The following is an 18,548-nucleotide window of genomic DNA, read 5'->3' as shown; positions in this document are numbered from 1 at the left end:
AGATCTTTGCATATTTCTATAAATGCAGCCTCTGATCCATTTATCTTTTTTGTTTCCCTTGGCCAACAGCAATATTGACTCAACCCTTTAGTTGAATTTGTAATTCATTAAAATCCCCAGGTCTTTTTCATATAAGTTTTAACCCACTTGCATTATCTTCATTCTAGCTATTGTAGAGAAAATCATATTCTATTTCTGGTTTTGAACTATTTTTAAAAAATATTCTTACAATTACAGTTTTAAAACTGGTAAGAGATTGTTTTTTTCTGACTATAGGTCTGCTGTGATCTTTGGATATGTTTATAAAGATATGCTATAACCCTCTTGACGGCCTGAAGTAGTGGGTTTTTGAAGTAATTGCCTTCAGATCACTGGGATTTGTTATCATTGTTATTGTTTTAATAAACTTAAGACTAATTTAGTTGAAGGGAATGCAGAAGACAGAAACCCAGGGACCCCAGCCTCCATAGCTGTAGCCCTTATATCATGGTGGGGTTAGGAAAATAAATTTTGAGGGATTTGTTTGGTGAGCTTTCAACCTGGTTGTTTCCTATTATAACTAATTCTTTTTTACTAATTAGGCTCTAAGCTTTGTCATTTCTACCTATAGAAGTAGAATCAACACTACCAGCTGGTTTACCCCGTCACAACTTTCTCTAAATAGAAATTCCCTTCTTTTCACAGTTTTCCAGGGTATTTTAACTTAGTGATTCTTCATCTGCCTAGAAGGCATTGATTGTATCTAATTTCTCTCTGCCTCCCTCTGTTTCTGTGTCTCTGTCTGTCTGTCTGTCTCTCTCATTAGTCTTCCTATCTCACTCAGTTTGAAAGTACTAAGATCATTCATAGGCTCAAACACAATTCTGATCAGCGTCAGAATTTTGATCTACCTCATTTTCTACTTGGCTCAGTTTGCTCGTCTTTATGCAGTTTCTTAGGGTTCACCACACTGGTGTTAGACTTAGTATGGTCACTCAAGCTGCTTTGTTCTACTGTGGCTCAGAACACCTGAGCTCAGAGTCCAACAGTCTTATCCTGCTAGAAGCAGAGTTTATAGTCATGGACCACCATGCCCAGGCACCAATTTCACATTTATATTTCCCTCCATGTCTTGCACATGGTAAATGTCCAATTTATCTTTTCAATCTTTTTATATTTTATATTTATATCTATTTATATTTCTAATATATTTATATTTATAATTTATATATTTTTCCCCTTCCTAGAGGCAGTCAGGTGGCATAGTGGATAGAAAACTGGACCTGGAGTCAGGAAGAATTCATGACTTCAGATATTTATTTACCAGCTTTGGGACCCTGGACAGGTCCACTTAACCATTGTCTACCTCAGTTTTCTTAACTGTAAAATCAGGATAATGGTAGCACTTACCCCCTAGAGTTGTGAGGATTAAATGAAATAATTTTTGTGAAGGACTTAGCACATAATAGGTGTTTAATAAATATTCATTCTTTTCCCTTCCTCTCTTCTTCCTGCAGTATGGTTCAGAGATGTTGTTTCTCACATTTGATCTCCTGGAATATTTATATGTTTGCCTTGACTATTCCTCATGTTTGGAATGAAGTTTCTCTTTCACTCTGCCTTTTAGAATCTATTTCCTTCCAAAGGAACAGATTGTGTTCTGTCTTCTAATTGAAACTTTTCCAGATTTTCCCAGCTGCTCATGCCTACCACCCTTCCACACATAACAACACCTTTGTATTTATTTTGTACAAGTAGGTCCCAATTAGTGTGAATAATTAATTCCCTGAAGTGGTCCCATGTGTTTGAAGTTGCACTAATATAAGTTACAATTATGTAAAATCTGGTAAATAGTCCTAACCCAATAAAAATGTGCTATTCAAATTTGAACAATAAAACCACTTGACAGGATTTGTTATTTATAATAATCAGGACTTTATTATATATTTTGTATATATATGTATATATATATATATATGAATATATATATGTACTAACCCGAGTTCCTCCCTCCCTAACTCATATGAAGGTTTCCCCCAGGGGGCAACCATGCCAGATTCAAAGTACTATGTGGGTTTGTATCCCTAAAACTATAGTTCATGAACTTCCATTGATCAAATATATTATATATATATTATATATACATATGTAAGACTATAATTTCAAAAACTTTAAATGTCAGCTGTTATTATTATTACTGTTATTGTCTTCGGTATCCAAGCAGAAGACTCAAAGTGTCCAAAGCAAAGGCATTTAATGAAATAGTATGGTAAGAAAAGTATCTACAAAACATCTTTTCTATAAACAACTTGGGGACAGTGAATAAGAGTACTGCTCTCAGAATTACTTCAGGTACTTACTAACTGTATCAACTTGGCACTTCTCAGTGCCCCAGTTTCCTCATCTGTACTATGATAAGGTTGGAATCTTCCTTTGAAGTTCCTTTTCAACTCATAGATTTAATCTGACTAACCTAAAGAGACTAAGACTTTCTCACAAACTGACTTAACACTATCAGAGAGAGTAGACTCAAATAGAAATCACAAAAAGACATAGTAAAAATAAAGCCAATGCATGGGTGAGAAAGGGAAAATCATATTTCTGGTGCTGTAGAGTTATGTAACCACTAATGACTTTATTCCTACTACTCTATTTTGACACTGCCCTATTGGTTGTTTTGTGTCAGTCCCTAATCCCTTCTGTTTTCTCCCCAGAACCTACTTCAGTGACATTCCCTGATCAGACCCTATCTTGAGTTGGTAGCTCCCACCTTATATCCAGACACTTCAAGGCCATCATTTTTTCTGCTTCTCTTTATTGGAAGTTGGGTCATAGAACACATTATCTATCATCTGTCTCAAGGTTGGATATCAAGGGAAGATCTTGAACAGCTTTATCACCTCCTTCTCTTAATAGACTTCTTTGACTGATGTTATAATGATTATAACTAGCAAAGGCATAGGACTCTAACATTTGAAAAGTGCTTATATGACTCCTGAATGATTAGCATACTCCCACCTTCTCACATTCTCCCTAATCAGTAATGCTGAACCCTAGCTATCATGATCTACTCCAGGGTTACCCACCCTTTCCACTGTGCTTTAAAAAAAATTCCTTCTCTCTCTCTCTCTCTCTCTCTCTCTCTCACTGTCTCTCTTCTCTTTCTCTCTCACTCTTTCTTTCTCTCTTGCCATATATCTATATGTATTTATTTGTAGGTATATCATATTGACTTTTATCTTAAATCTTTTTGTTTCCTACTTCTTGACTGTCATTGAGACCAGGCTCCCTCCTGATGATATGACTTCACTGACCACCCTTTACGGTACAATTTACTATTTCACTTATATTTCACTGGTTGTGACAATGGAGTTGGAAATAGGGTTTCCCATCGCCATTTCTAGATTATCCCTCAACCAATGTCACTCTGTAACTTCACTTTTTTGGGGATTTATTCAATCCAAACTTATAATTCAATCAAGAAATTGGTAGTTTTTTTAATCTACCAACTCTCTAGACACATCTTCCTTCTTCAATAAATTTAGTACTCTGTCTATAGTCTTTCTCTCTATCCCAATCCCTGCCCTTATACTAGAAGAAATCAACTGGTCTTCAGGCTAACCTTCAAATCAGTCTTCTCACTCATATAACAGATTCTCTCTCTCTCTCTCTCTCTCTCTCTCTCTCTCTCTCTCTCTCTCTCTCTCTCTCTCTCTCTCTCTCTCCCACCTCCTAAATTGTCTTGAGCAACTGTTACTGACCTTTGTTGATTCTGCCACTCCAGAATTCAATTTGAAGCTTTATTTTAAACTTGTTTGGAGAGGAATGTAAGAAAGCTAGACTGTTTCCTCTATTCTGTCTTCTTGACTCCCCACCCAGGAGTCATCTTATCAGGTTTTTAAGGAAAATTTATGCCCTATTGTCAAGCTCTTTGACTAAGTCCTTGATGCTTCATTGTCATTAGTTACATTAGTAACATTAGTTATTTAGAAATTGCCCTGCTCTACTTCATTTACAAACCTATACACATACATTACATGTATATATATATACGTATATATATACATGTGTCTATATATTATATATGCTTCTTTACATGCATACATATTCTCCTTTTACAGAATGTAAGCTTCTTCAGAGCAGGGGCTGTTTTCTATTTAGTTCTGTGTTCCCAGGACCTAGTACAGGTGCTAAAGAAATGTTTGTCAATTGATTGGATTTATGATGGATCAACTGTCCCCTCCAGGTCTAAATATATATTCTTGTGATCTTAATAATTCTGTGCCTACATGTTTCCGTTTGTCAATCCTTAAAATGGAAACAGTAGGTTGTCTACCTCTGATTTTCCTTTACAAAGGAACAATAATATTTCTTCACTACCTGCTGTATCTTCAGGCTTCTTCTCTGCTGGGGACATAAAAACACCCCAATGGAGGAATGGTACAAAAATGGCTTATACAGGAGTTAGGAAAGAAATATGCTTCTTTAGATAAGGATTCTTTTCCTCCTGTATCATGACTTGCATTTTTTTTGTTCCCTTCTGAGAAAGAACTGTTTTTCTTTTCTTAAGGGCTCTGGTATATATTTTGAGGGTGAGTTGGAGGTGAGTGAGGGAGAGCATTCTCATTCTTCTACCCTCCCTTCCTTTTTGGGCTGTCCTTAAAAGAGGCTTGCATCTTGATGATACTTTAAAGTTTGAAATATTATTTCCTTATCACCACCCTATGAGGGTATCATAGGTACTGTTATTAATATTTTTAGATGAGAAAATAGAGACTTGAAGAAGTGTGTTGGTTTGTCCAGTATCACACAGGTAGCAGATGTTATTCTTTCTGCTACATGGTGTGGTCTGTCTGTATATTTTTCTCTCTCTACTTCCCCTCTCCTCTGGTTGTGGAGAAACACTATGGATGGGTAGCTCTGTAAGGTTCATAGGATCATAAATTTATAGCAGGGAAGAAACTTTAGAGATGAGTTAGTTCAGTCCCTTGATTTTAGAGAAAGAAAAACTGAGACCTGGAGTAGTTCAGTCACTCCAGTAATAAATGACAGAGCCATGATTTGAATTCAAAGTCCTTAACTACAAATATAGTGCTTCTTGTAGGATACCATGTTGAAAGAAAGCCTTTTCCTTGATACTATGGAGTCATGGAATCAAGGTATGGTGTTCCCTTTGAAAATCTTGATAAATGTATACCCCTGTGCAAGTTACTTAAACATCATATGACTCATAAAACTCCCTTGGTCTTATTTATCAATTCATAACTTGGTTATCATGTGCCCTGATGCTGTCTAAATCACAGGTTTAAAAAAATAAAATAAAAAACAGGCCACAGGTTTATTAATGAATTGATTGTTTATTATATCCACTTTCATAAGATGACAGGGACCTGGTTTGTTTATTTTACTTAGCTATTTTAAGAATCAGAAATCCAAAGAGCTAAAAAAAATTTCTACTCAGACACAAAGACCTCATCATCATTCATTTTTATTTATCTTCAATAAAAATTCTTACTGCCATGCTAAATCATAGAATGAGCATGAACCAATAGTACAAAAGCTTTTGGCAGGTCCTATCAAGCTAAGAAGAGTACAATTTTTGAAAAGAAAATATTGTAATTTTGTTTTATTGAACATGACTAACATTATCATGAACAATTTCCATATAGAAAGAATGGAAAAATAAGATTGTCTAAAACTGAAAATCTCTAAGAAACTAGCTTGTATATGTGTTTTTTAAGAAACACATGATAAATTCAACATGTTGGTTCTAAATTTGTCTTGTTTGCTTATGTCTCACTCGGAACTACCTTCTGATCTCTCCTGTGTATTTTAAAAAAATGTTTCAATTCTGTCTTTTTCCTCTTCTTTTGGAGTGAGAGAAGTCAGTATTATTTGCCTCCCTTTTGCTTTTATGCCTCAAATGACAAACAAACAAATAACTTTCCTTGTAACAAAGAGGCAAAATCAAATAAACTAAATCCTTACTTTCAACCACTACAGCTTTTGAAGATCATCTATTAAATCCCAGAAGAGTTGTTATCTGTGTTGGTGGAAGGAGTAGGCACAGCTACAAAATCTCAGATCCCTGAAATACTGAACTACTTAACTTTCCGGATAAACTCTCTGGGGATGGGTCTTTACAGGACTAACGGCTCATTTCTGGGCCCCTGATACTTAGCAGCTTGACTCTGTTGTCTATGCAACTGTAATGAGAGTTTAGTGACTCACTTGTAATGAGATTTTCACTCCACTAGTAGCACATACAGTTAATTAACAGGCCTGGAGGACTGCAGGAAAAACCTACTGAGCACAATTTCTCTCCTGAATCCCTCTTTTTAGTTCTTGCTTCTGGGCTCAGATTTGACCAAAAGTGTAGTATTGTGTTATATTAAATCACTCTCTTTTGTTTTTATGTAAATTTCTCCCAATTCTGCCATGGACCAAATTAAAACAGAGTATGCTAGGGATTGCTTTCTGGATATGGTTCTCTTGACTGAATTAGCACCAGGTAATGTCTCCTGAACCAAACAGTGGAGAATTTCTTACATTTATTGCAGACCAGCTCTACCCAAGGCTCTTCCCCCAAAGGCTCTTCCCCCAAGTAGTATCTCATTTGTTATTTGGTCACATATAACTCTTTTTTTGCCTTTTTTATTTTTGGCAAGGCAGTTAGGTTTAAAATGACTTGCCTGGAGTCACATAGCTAGTAAATATCAAGTGTCTGAGGCTGGATTTGAATTCAGGACCTCCTGATTCCAGGGCCTCTATCCACTGCACCACCGAGCTCCCCTGGGTCTCAGTTTTCTTATCTGTAAATTAAGAGTGCTGGATTAGATGTTCTCTATTGTTCTAGCATTATGATTTTGTGACTTGGAGGCCTTTGAATTTTCTGCTCAGACACAAAGACTCATCATCATTCACTTCCTTCCTCCCTCCCCTTCCCCTTTCTCTTTGTGGTTCTACATTGGTATGGCCTGACTCATTGGAGCCAGGCTGAAATCAGTCTGAGAAATGAATGTCTCCCACTGTAGCTGTGGATTTCCCAGCTCCTTTCCTGCCTTCCTAAAAACCTCTGCTTTCTCAATAGGCCTCACCATCCTTGCTTATTTCCAATGTAGCCACAGGGTCTTTCATTCTCCACATCATTGGAGTCAGTCCCACATGTGATTTGAGGCTGTATCCTGTGACTCTGCACTCAAAACCCAACTTCCAATGCCAACCTCTTTGTGGATGGGGTTTTCCCTAACCTTTAGTTTCAGATATTTATTATTTTCCTCAAGCAACAAGACTTCAGACTGAACTTGAGCATGACTCCCACTATTTTCTCCTCCCCCAGCAGCCAACCCAGGCCTCCCACCTCTCTGGTCCCAGGCTGGCTAAGTTGTGGACCATGTAATCAGAGCAGTTGAACACAATCATCATGGAAGAAAGGGCTTGTCTAGGGTACAGTTTGGAAGCATCTTTAACTTTTGTTTAGCCTATCTAAGCATCATTGTCTAGAGGAAAGTCAGTAAACACAGGTTGCAAAGGTAAGGTATGATCTAATATTTAATTTGGACCAGGTTTACTGAACATTTTCATTATAATATTTCCATGCGAATGACTCTCATGTCTGTATCCCTGGCCTTAATCTCCATTTTCAACTGCCTTGTAGCTCACTCTCAACCTATCTAAAATCAAACTGATTATTTAATTCTTTGCTCTGTCTCATTCAGAAAATGATGCTTGTGCTTATTGTTACAAGGGACAGATAAAGAAATGACTCTGTATTACATATATTGTTAATTATAAGCCTCATAGGGGTGGCTAGGTGATGCAGTGGATAGAGCACCGGCCCTGGAGTCAGGAGGACCTGAGTTCAAATCCGACCTCAGACACTTAATGATTGCCTAACTGTATGGCCTTAGGCAAGCCACTTAACCCTGCTGCCTTGCAAAAACTAAAAAAAAAAATTATAACCATCATATCAGATAGTTTTTGCTCTACTGTGTATTTTTTTTAATAGTAAGGTTAAGAGGGACAGTAGGTTGTGCAGTGGATAGAGCCCTGGACCTTAAGTCAGGAGGACCTATGTGAGTTTGGGCTTACAAAAACAAAAACAAAAAAGTTAAAAAGCAATAATTAGGTGAAGAAAATGCTTTTATTATCTGTATTGTTTTTATAATCACTATATAGGCAATTTTACTAAACTTTTTTTAATAGTAAGGGATTACAAAGGTGGAATTTGAATGGGATGAAATTAAGTCAAAACAAAATATATTGATTAAAGAAAAAGAAAACACTGAAACTCTAATAGAGAAATGTGATCAATTCTCTTTCAATATCTATGCTCAGGAATTAGTCCAGTTAGAGACAGGAGGGTCATAGAAACTAAAGACCTACAGAGGAAGGGTGTATCATTCAGAGATGTAAACTGGATAATTGAGTCTTATGTTAGGGGAGTTTGGAGAGGATGATAATAAGTATGGGTATAAATAGGCAAGTTGGTTGGTTGATTTTAGGGAGGTATTGTGATGGTTGGAGCTCAGCATACAGCCATGGAGGCATAAAATCTGAGGCTCTGGCAGTAAGCAAGGGACAGAGATTGAAAAAAGTTAGAAATTCTAGCAAGAAAACAGATGTCCTTGAAGGGGGTCAGAAAGAGACCGCCCAGATCATCTGGCAATAGGCAAGACCTAGAGAGCCAACTAGGCAGTCTGGCCATGGGCTCAGAGGATACTGGCAGTAAGTAAAAAGGACACAGCCATGGGACTGAATCCTTCCTCTAAAAAGCTCATGATATTTCCCAGCCTGAAAAGGAAAATTTTTCCATTAATATGAATCTTATCTATCCTTCAGGATTCATCTCTTCTAAGAAATGTTTACATATTATCTCTCCTTTCTTTGGTTTATCTCAGGATTTGTTGCCTATCTCCCTGCTTTGGCACTCTGATAGTCACTAATTTATCAGTGAATTGTGTTCCCCAAATTCTGCCTTTTTTTTAATTGATCCATACATTTCCATAAGAAACAATGTTTTAAAAGGCAATTAGAGGGGGCATCTAAGTGGTGCAGTGGATAGAGCACCAACCCTGGAGTCAGGAGTACCTGAGTTCAAATTTGACCTCAAACACTTAATAATTGCCTAGCTGTGTGACCTTGGGCAAGTCACTTTAAGCCCATTGCCTTAAATAAATAAAATTTTAAAACTTTTTTTTTTAAAAAGGTGATTAGATACCCAGTCTAGTCCATGAAAGCCTACATCCTTGGTTATAATATGGCTTAAATATTTCATGTTTCTGTGATTTCATGGCTGGATACTCCTTCCATTGAAAATTAATGTACCTGATTATTCTATGTCTTCCTAGACAAGTTTTGTGAGTAGTAACCCTAAAAGATCAGCATGCTGCTGCTGCTATTTGTATGAATTAGATCAATTAATCTGGCTTGAGGATGAAAGACTGTCTGTCATCTGCCACCCATACCCAAAAGCTTTCCAGACTGTAGGGCCCGCCAAGGTTTGAGTTTCACTGGCTGAGCTTCCAATGTTCAAAGTTATGTCCATAAAAAATGAGACATTCAAGATGGGTCTTTAGTGGAAGACAGGCTAACCTTAGAAGGCAATATGATTTAATGGTTAAGGCATTGGAGTTGGAGTCAAAAAAGTCATAGATTTGGAGCTAGAAGGAACTTCAGAGACCATAGAATTCAACCCTTTCATTTTACAGAGGAGCAAAGTGAAGCACAGAGATTTTTTTTTATTTTTTAGGTTTTTGCAAGGCAGCAGGGTTAAGTGGCTTGCCCAAGGCCACACAGCTAGGTATTACTAAGTGTCTGAGGTTGAATTTGAACTCAGGTACTCCTGACTCCAGGACCAGTGCTCTATCTGAGGCACCACTTAGTGGCCTCAAGCACAAAGTTGTTAAATGATTTGATCAAGGTCTTATAGCAAGCACCATCTGGGATGAGATTTGAACCATGGACAGTTCCTATGTTCACAGTAGTCCCTTGTTTAGAGGACTTAGTAATGAGAACTGACTCTAAGACTGAATAACATTAACAAGGAGGCTGCCCTCTCTATGGTCTATAAAAGTGAGCTCTTACCCAAATCCATTGCCCTGTCCACTATACCATGATTCCAAGGTTCAAATCCTGCTTCTAATACTTGCCATCTATTTAACTCAATTTCCCATCTTTGAAATGAGATTATTGGTCCTTATGATATCTAAGTTCCCATCCAACTCTAATCTAGGATCCCATATCTATTAGTACTATAACTGAATAATACTAACCTTAGTTTTCCGATCCAGGGGTTAGGGATCATGTGGTATTGTGTGAGAGAGGCTGAAAAATAGGAAAGATTTCTCCCATCATCTGGTTATAGTGCCTACCAGGGAGCACTAGCCTTGGAATCAGGAGGACCAAAATTCAAATTCAACCTCTGACAGTTAGCTGTGTGACTTTGGGCAAGTTACTTAACCCTGATGGCCCCGTATCCAGTGCCATCTCCAGTCATCCTGCTTCATATCTGACCACTGGATCCAGTTGGCTCTGGAGGAGAAAGTGAGGCTGGCACAGAATCCCCTCACTCAAATCCAATTCATGTGTTTGCCATGGCATCACGTCCTTGAAGTCGTAGTCTTCTTCAGAAATGAAGGACAAATCATTATGATAGTGCTTACCTGAGTTTGTCTTTGGCCACCTCCCACGTTCCCCTCTACCGCCCTTTTCTTTTAGTAGTCCTTTCTAGTATGCCCTATACTGCCTAAATCTCTTACTGGGGCTCTTTCTGGGCATGTTTGTTGTTGTGCTATTATTTCAGTTGTGACCAGCTCTTCTTGACCCCATTTGAGATTTTTCTTAGCAAAGATCAGTTGGAAAAACAGGGGTAAGTGACTTTCCCAGAGCTGTATTTGAACTCAGGTCTTCCTGACTCTAGACCTTGCACTCTATTTACATTTCCACTTGGCTGCCCCCAGACATGCTTAATCTACTCCAAAAATTCTCTGTTTTAAAATTACTTTTCTCCCCTCCCTTTCCTCCCAAACAGTACTCTCACTCAGTGTTTATCACCCCTGGATATCAGAATGAAAGCTGAAATCACATAAATGTGTCAATGGTTAATACCATGGAATATTTTAAAAAATGGTGCCCATTAGCTAAAAGAACTCTTAAATGGCTTCAAGCTACCAAGCAAAGAGAAGTGAAAAAATGCAGGCATTGTTCAGGTTGTTGAAAAGAGGAATTTAGGGATGGGGGAATCTCTATCTGGACAAGCCTGTCCTGTCTGGGTTACAGTCTAGGCCAGCCCCTTATTACTTCTTCCTGGATATGCAGAATCTCTCAAAGTTTTGTGGTTCCTACCACAAAAGTAATGTGGAGTTGGGTGTTAACAGGGGGGAGTGGGAGTATCATATATCTATGGGAACTCCTTATATTGCCTTAGGAACTAATGCAGAGTCATAGAACTATAGAGATGGAAGGAACTGGAGGGCTCGTATTCCTGTTTAAATATCCTTCAGCAGTAGAGCAGTACTAACTAGTCCAATATTATAATAAGTAGTCAGTTCTTGGGGATTAATAGATTCTTTCTCAGACACAGCCCACTTTGACCTTCTCATGTAGAGAAATGATGATGATGATGATGATGATTGTCCTTGGATGCCATGACAAGCACATGATTTAAGTGGGGGGGGGGGCAATCACCAGCCTTACTTTCTCCTCCAGAGTCAAGCAGTCAGATATGAATCAGGATGACTTGGAGATGACCTGGATGGAGGCAATTGGGCTTACATGACTTGCCCAAGGTCAACAATTAATATGTCAAGTGTCTGAGGTCAAATTTGAACTCAATATCCTCCTGACTCCAGGGATTAAAGTGTTGACTACCAGTCCTAAAGGGAAAACAGCAAGAGGCAGGGGTGGCAAAATGGATAGAGCACCAGCCCTGGAGTCAGGAGGACCTCAGTTCAAATTTGACCTCAGACACTTAATAATTAACTAGCTGTGTGGCCTTGGGCAAGCCACTTAATCCCATTGCCTACAAAAAACTCAAAGAAGAAAAGACTATTTTCTGGTAGGATTTGAGACACTGTAGTCTTCTGTGACTGGAAGATATGCTGCCATCAGACAGCTGGGAATGTGACTTGGGTTTTCTCATCTGCAAAATGAAGCATTTTTGAGGGAAAACCTTTAAGTTCCCTTCTTGCTAGGATACCATGGAGCAGATCGGAAAAGGGGAAAGATGGCTAGAGTTAGAATATTTACCTCTACTACCTATGAGACTTTGCACGTGCCACTTAAGCTCTCCAGGCCTCAGTTTCCTCATCTCTAAAGTGAAAGTGTTAGACTAGATGACTTCAAAGGTGAAGACCTTGGGAGATCTGAGCGAGTTTCGAATGTTCAGGAGGTTTAGACTCCCGGTGGCCCACTAGGTGATCTCCCAGGCCCTTTCCGAGCGTGGCCCACAGGGCTCCTTTGGCTCCGGCCTCTGCAGCCCCGTTGCCTGACTACTCTCCAGGCCCCATTTTGCCAGGGGCCGGTCCCGCTGATTCAAGGAGGGGGTTGGACGGGTTGCTCTCTGGGCTTCTTCTAAGGCTCGGAACCTCTGGGCCTCGGCTGCCCCTGAGGGGGCAACAGGTGCCCCCCGGGGGCGCAGGAATGGGGCCCCCCGGCAGCCCCCCAGCTCTGCCCGTGCCCCTGGCTACTCCTGGCTCCCGCTTCATTCACAAGCTGTCTCGCCCCGCCCCGGAGCTCGCCCCTCCCTACACAAATCCCGGGCAGCCCAGTTACCTCTCATTGCCCCCGCCCCAGAGGAGGAGGAGGAGGAGGAGGAGGAGGAGGAGGAGGAGGAAGGGGGCTGCGTCACTCTCTCCTCCTCTGCCGGCGAGCGGAGCGGGAGAAGGAGGGAGGGAGGCCGGGCCCGGGCACATCCGTCCTGGGCAGCTCCCGCAGCCTCGCCGAGCCGCAGAGACCCCGGCGGCGGCGGGAGAGGGCCCAGGCTGGACCGGAGCGCGGCCGGAGGCGGCAGCCGGGCGCGGGAGGCCGGCAGCCCGGCGCGGGAGGCCGGCAGCCCGGCCGAGCGCGCTCTGCTCCCCGACGGCGGCATGGAGTCAGGCCCGGAGGAGTACGAGCTGAACGGCGATGCAGGGCCCGGCTCCCCAGCCTCCTCTGGGGGCAGGGTAAGCAGGGGGCCCCTGGGCCGCGCGGGCACTGGGGTGGGCAGCGCCCAGGGCTCCCCGGCCGGCTGGCCAGGGGAAAGGGGGGCAGCGCTGGGGGATCGGGGGGATCTGGCCAGGGAAATGGGGGCAGCTTAGAGGCTCCCCGGGGTCCGGCCACAGGAAATGGGAGGGGGCGGTCAGAGGGCTCTCTGGGGGTCCGGGCCAGCAGAAATAGGAGGGAGTAGCGGGCTCCACGGGGGGGGGGGGGGCGGGTCCAGCCAGGGGATTTGGGAAAGAACAACGCAGAGGCCCCTTCGAGGGTCTGAAGAGGGAGGGGGCGGCTTAGCCAGCTCTGTGGGGTGACCCCTTGGCTCCCCGAGATTTGACAAGTGCGCAGGTAGTTCTCAGCGCCAGGGCTGGAGATTGGGGGGCGGTACAGGTGGTTGATAGAGCCAGGGCAGGCGAGGGGGGAGGGAGGACAAGGCTGCTGATGTCTGGTGCCCAGGAAGAAGGTTGATCTCCAGAACCAGGCTAGAAGATTGGGGGGGGGGAGGTGGCACAGGTGGTTCCTGATCCCACAGTCAGGTGACTGGGGGGCAGCGCACTTGATTTCTGGAGTCAGGGCAGGAAAATGGGAACGTGAGTGGGTAACGCAGCTGGTTTCTGGGTCCAAGACTAGAGGTTTTTTGGGGGGTGGGGTGAGGGAAGAAGAGGCATAGATGGTTCCTGTAACCAGGGCAGGAGAATTGAAAAGAGGTAGCAACTACCTTCTGGAGCCAAGGCAGGAGATTTTTTGGGGGGAGGGCTCAGATCTTTCCTGAAGCCAGGGCAGGAGATAAGGAAAAGGTGTAGCAGCAGCAGGGTTCTGGCTCCAAGACAGGAGATTGGTGAGGGAAATGACACAGGTGGTTCCTGGAGCCAGGACAGGAGATTGGGAAAGGGGGGGTAACAGCAGCTGGGTCCTAGATCCAAACCTGGAGACTAGGGATTGGGAGGGGACTGCACAGGGAGTTCCTGGAGTCAGGGCAGAAGACTGGGGCAGGGTTTCTAGTTCCAGGGGTGCAGTGCAACTGATTTCTGGCTCCAAGGTGAAAGATGGGAAAGGGGGCAAAGAAGCTGGTTTTTGGATTAGCAAGAGATTGGGGGAGGGGTGAGGCAGCACAGCTAGCTCCTGGATGTGCAGTTTGGGGGATGTAGGCCAGCGCCCGTAAGCTAAGGCTTGCCTGGGTTAGTTACTCATCTTCCCTAAGGTCACATTTGTTACTGTTCAAAGCTATAATACTGGTGATGGTGGCGAGCAGAGGGGTCTGCTCCATAGACTTTGGGCTAATGGACTCCCACCAATAGCTATCCTTTCACAAACACTTTCAAGTCACTTTTTAATTCCTGCCCACAGTGGTTAAGATTAGTGGCTTTTCTCCTGCCTCCCCCACTTCTTGTTCGGTTCTTGAATTTCTTCTCTCCACACTGTGCCACTTAACCACCAGCACAGGCTTAGGACACTTGTACCAAAAGTTTTACAGCAAAGAGAAGACTCAGAGTTGGATGAAGAGAGAAAAGCAGAAAAACCCTTGCTGGGGAAAGTAGTATTGGATTTGGAAATCAGGGTTTGATTACTAACCCTGCTACTGATTACACCTATGTCCTAGAATAGACAGTCTCTTCAATATGGGGTCCTGGGTTTTCTCAAGTATAAAATAAGGGGTTTGGCTCACTAAAGTCCCTTACTAGCTCTGATTTCTGAGTTCCACACCTGGACTTGTGACCCCTTTAAAGGAAAGTTTTCAGTCTCTCTACTTGTTTCTCCAAAATTTCCAAATATAATAAAGATGAATTTATTTAATTTTAAAAACAATTATGGCAAGGGGTTTCCTTTTCATCTCCCCCAGAGATGAGGGGAGAAGAGGGAGAGAAAAAAAAACTTTGAAAAGTAAAATATATTTTAAAAAAAGATTTAAAAATTAACTATGCCACCCAATTCTTTTCAAAGAAAGGTAAAGCAGGAAAGCAAAGAAGATAAGGTACCTAGCTAGTCTTTAACAAAGGCTGGAAATAACTCCCTGAAAAAGACAATTGGTGGTTTTTTGTGTGTGTTCGGTATTCTTTGAGGCTTTTGACTTTGTCCCTGACCTCTTTTCTCCTTGAAACTTTCTTCTTTTCCCTTCCTGCTTAACCAAGAGCAGAAGTAACCAGAAATACAGATTACTTCTGTAGCCAACATATCAGTGCAGACTGGAAATCTGCTTGGTTAAAGGTGAGATCAAAAAGGCCACTTTAGGGCTTTTGTTGGAAACTTGTTGGGCTTTTACTGAGCAAATTTAAATTGCTCTGTTATTATATAGCTCCTACCAGGAACCAACAGTAGCAAATCCTGGGAAGATCTCATCTCCAGACAATTTACATTCTTTGGTCTTGATTAATTTGTCTTAGGGGGAGTAAAGTGGAAAGAGTATTGAATCTGCAGTCAGCAGAGATTCTAGTGTTTCACTTATCACTTAACTAGTGGCAGTGGGACCCTAGTTAAGTCCTTTCAGTCTCAGTTTCTTCAACAATAAACTGGAGATAATATTTTCCAGGTAGTTTTGAAATAATGTTGGTAACATGCCATAGGCACATTCCCTCCCCTTTACATTACCCAGCCTCAAACTATCTTTTCTTTACATAACCCACTCACTTGCTTTGTGCTTCTCTGGCTATACCTTGTGCTTGCAACTCTTTCCTCACAGCCTGCCTAGGTAATAATAGCTCCTGATTCCAGGGTGCCTCCAGAGGGAGCCACTGAGAGATGGGTTCTGGAGGCCTGGTGGAGAGGGGGTAGGATGGAGGAAGAGAAAGTAAACGATGAATTTTGAGCAAAGAGGAATGTTAGGAGGGGAAAAGAAGTGGCAACTCTCTAGGCCTCATCTATAAAATGAGAGCAATAGATGAAATGATTTCTAAGCTCTCTTCTAGCCCTGGTGTTCTAGAGTTCTAAGGAATAACATTGCCTTATAATAGCTGTGACCTTATTTTTGAAGTCTTTGTCCCTCAGTTTTATCCTCTGTAAAATTAGGCAATCAATTAATGCCCCATCCTTTGAATTACAAATAAACATAAAAAATGGCCCTTGCCTTCTAGGAGTAATCTTGGAGGGGAAAACACTAGCATCAGGGGAGACCTAGAAAAGCCTGCAGAAGGAACATTTATTTAATACCTACTATGTTCCAAGTTGGACAGCTAGGTGGCACCATAATGCATAGTCAGGAAGACTTCGTAAATTCAAATCTGATTTCAAGATACTTAACTAGGTGTATGACCCTGGGCAAGTCACTAGTCTTTTTTACCTCAGTTTCCTCATCTATAAAATGAACTTGAAAAGGAAATGGTAAACTACTCTAATATTTTTGTCAAGGAAAACCCCAAATGGGATACACGACTGAAATGTCTCTAAGGGAAACAAAGAAAACCACCCTCCCAAACCAAACTGAGAAACCCCAAAGCAGCTCTTGCTCTCAAATACTCAAAAATCCAATGGGACCAGGAGAATTTGAGATGTCTTAAAAGAAGCCAGGAAATCTAGAAGTAAGACATGACAGGGAAGAATATGATAAAGAAGATGGGGTTCAGATACTTCAAAGACCTAGAGATTATATATGGAGTGATATGCAAGGAATGTTTAGTATGTCTGTAACTGGAGCTTAGAGTGCATGGAGAGGAGTAAAGTGTACAAAAAAATGGAAAGATCAGGTCAGGACTGTATTATGAAATATACCCATTGTGCAGGTTTTATGGCACCCACATGAGATGACTGGAAAGAGTTTGAATGAAAACTGAAAAAAAGAGCAAGGGATCCCTACATCTTCCTCTGGACTCAAATGTGTGTCACCTCAGGACGATTTGGGTAGCTTGTTCAGTAGGATCTCTCCATTGAGGAAAGTGTCCATCCTTGGTCTCCTCAGGGAAGGAATGCCTTTATGTCACTTCTAATAATAAAAGGTGCGCCTTCTAATAACAGGTCTTCGCTGTGAGAAGTCAGTAGTTGAGACTTAAAATCAAATTTCAGAGCTGGTCCCTACACATATTACATGTTCCCCCCCCCCCCCCCCCCCGCCCATAGGACAGTGAAGCCTATAAAATGAAAGTATCTTGTCCAAGGTCACCCAGCTAATACATAAGGAAGTAGGACAGGAATTCAGGCCTTTGAACTGCTTCAAGCTCACATCCAGAAATCTTTGTGGTGCAGAATATAAAGGGAATGGAAGAATTGCCTTAGGCTGGAGCATGTTGCTTACAGCTTCTTTCCTCTCTTATTTCTTCTTTACCCTGTCTCACTCCTCAACCAGGAGCATGTAGATGTCTAAACCCACAGCCTCTGGCTGAAACTCAGGTAGTGTTTATGCTTCATTGGCTAGTCTCCCGGCTGTTCCCTTGGGAGTTTCAGAGCAGCAGAACACTATATAGGCTGGCTTCTCAGGTTAACTTGACTGGAGAGGCAGCCACATGTGTTGCCATGGAAAAGTGCTTCTACAGGTCTTTTGGTTCACCCTTCTATCTCATCAGAGACTATGTGGCTCTAGACTTAGGGATGAATTCAATAGAAGAGACTACCTAAGCTTGGTGATAAGGCAGTGATAGTAACACAGAACAGTCTTTTCAAAAAAGACTGACCCAACTCATTCCATGGGACTCTAAACAAGCCTTTATTAAATGTACCAAGCATTGTGATAAGGTTAAGAGATACAAAAACTAAAATGAAAACAAAAAGAGAGACATGTCTACCTTCAGGGAACTCTCTTGGTTCACAAATAACTAAATACAAAATAATTTACAATCATAGAATCTCATTAAGTTGGAAGAGGATTCACTTGTCATAATGAACTCACAGCAGCTAGAGCTTAACAAATAACAAATTCCTTTTCAGGGGTTCTTATTCTAGTGGTTTACAGATTTCAGTGTGTCCATGAACTAGAAAAGAAACAAGAGTTACATCTTTATTTTCACTAACTTGGGTTTCCTTTTAATCCTGTGTGCTTTATCTTACGCATTTAAAAACACTCTGCCTAACTTTCAAAGGGAATCCATGATAGAATCAAGTTTAAGAACTCCAACTGCAGATTGACACCCTAGAGTTATAGCTTGATTTTAATGGAGGATTTGATTAGAATACTCTTGCTTCTATTCACATCATATAAACTTCTGCATTTTTAAAAATGGATTCTTATGACTCCGAACTATTTCCAGACCATAAGCCTAGCATACTAAGTGAAAGACATATCCCTTGCCAAGTTTCTAAAAGTGTATCCAAAGTAGCTATTTTAAAAAAGGAGCAAAACTTAATTATCTTTGGTCAGCAAGTACTTTGGTGATTGAGAGGCAGGGGGTGAGGAATTAGAATCTACCCAAGGTGTCACTTGGGTAGGTATTACTCCTCCAAAAATCTTCTGATTT

At 41.5% G+C, this 18,548-nt stretch overlaps 1 protein-coding gene across 1 annotated transcript in view; it reads left to right on the top strand.

Moving 5' to 3' along the window:
• The window catches only part of NINJ1 (ninjurin 1), a 99,546-nt gene that overhangs the window by 39,355 nt on the left and 41,643 nt on the right, over positions 1–18,548 (top strand). Inside the window, exons 2-3 of the mRNA XM_074199036.1 lie at positions 9,330–9,479; positions 12,558–13,142. Coding sequence (XP_074055137.1) covers positions 9,330–9,479; positions 12,558–13,142 — 735 coding nt within the window. The remainder of the gene's footprint in view (positions 1–9,329; positions 9,480–12,557; positions 13,143–18,548) is intronic.

This window comes from Macrotis lagotis, chromosome 8 (assembly GCF_037893015.1).
Source record: "Macrotis lagotis isolate mMagLag1 chromosome 8, bilby.v1.9.chrom.fasta, whole genome shotgun sequence".
Taxonomy (NCBI): Eukaryota; Metazoa; Chordata; class Mammalia; order Peramelemorphia; family Peramelidae; genus Macrotis; species Macrotis lagotis.
This window is presented reverse-complemented; position numbering and strand designations above follow the sequence as displayed.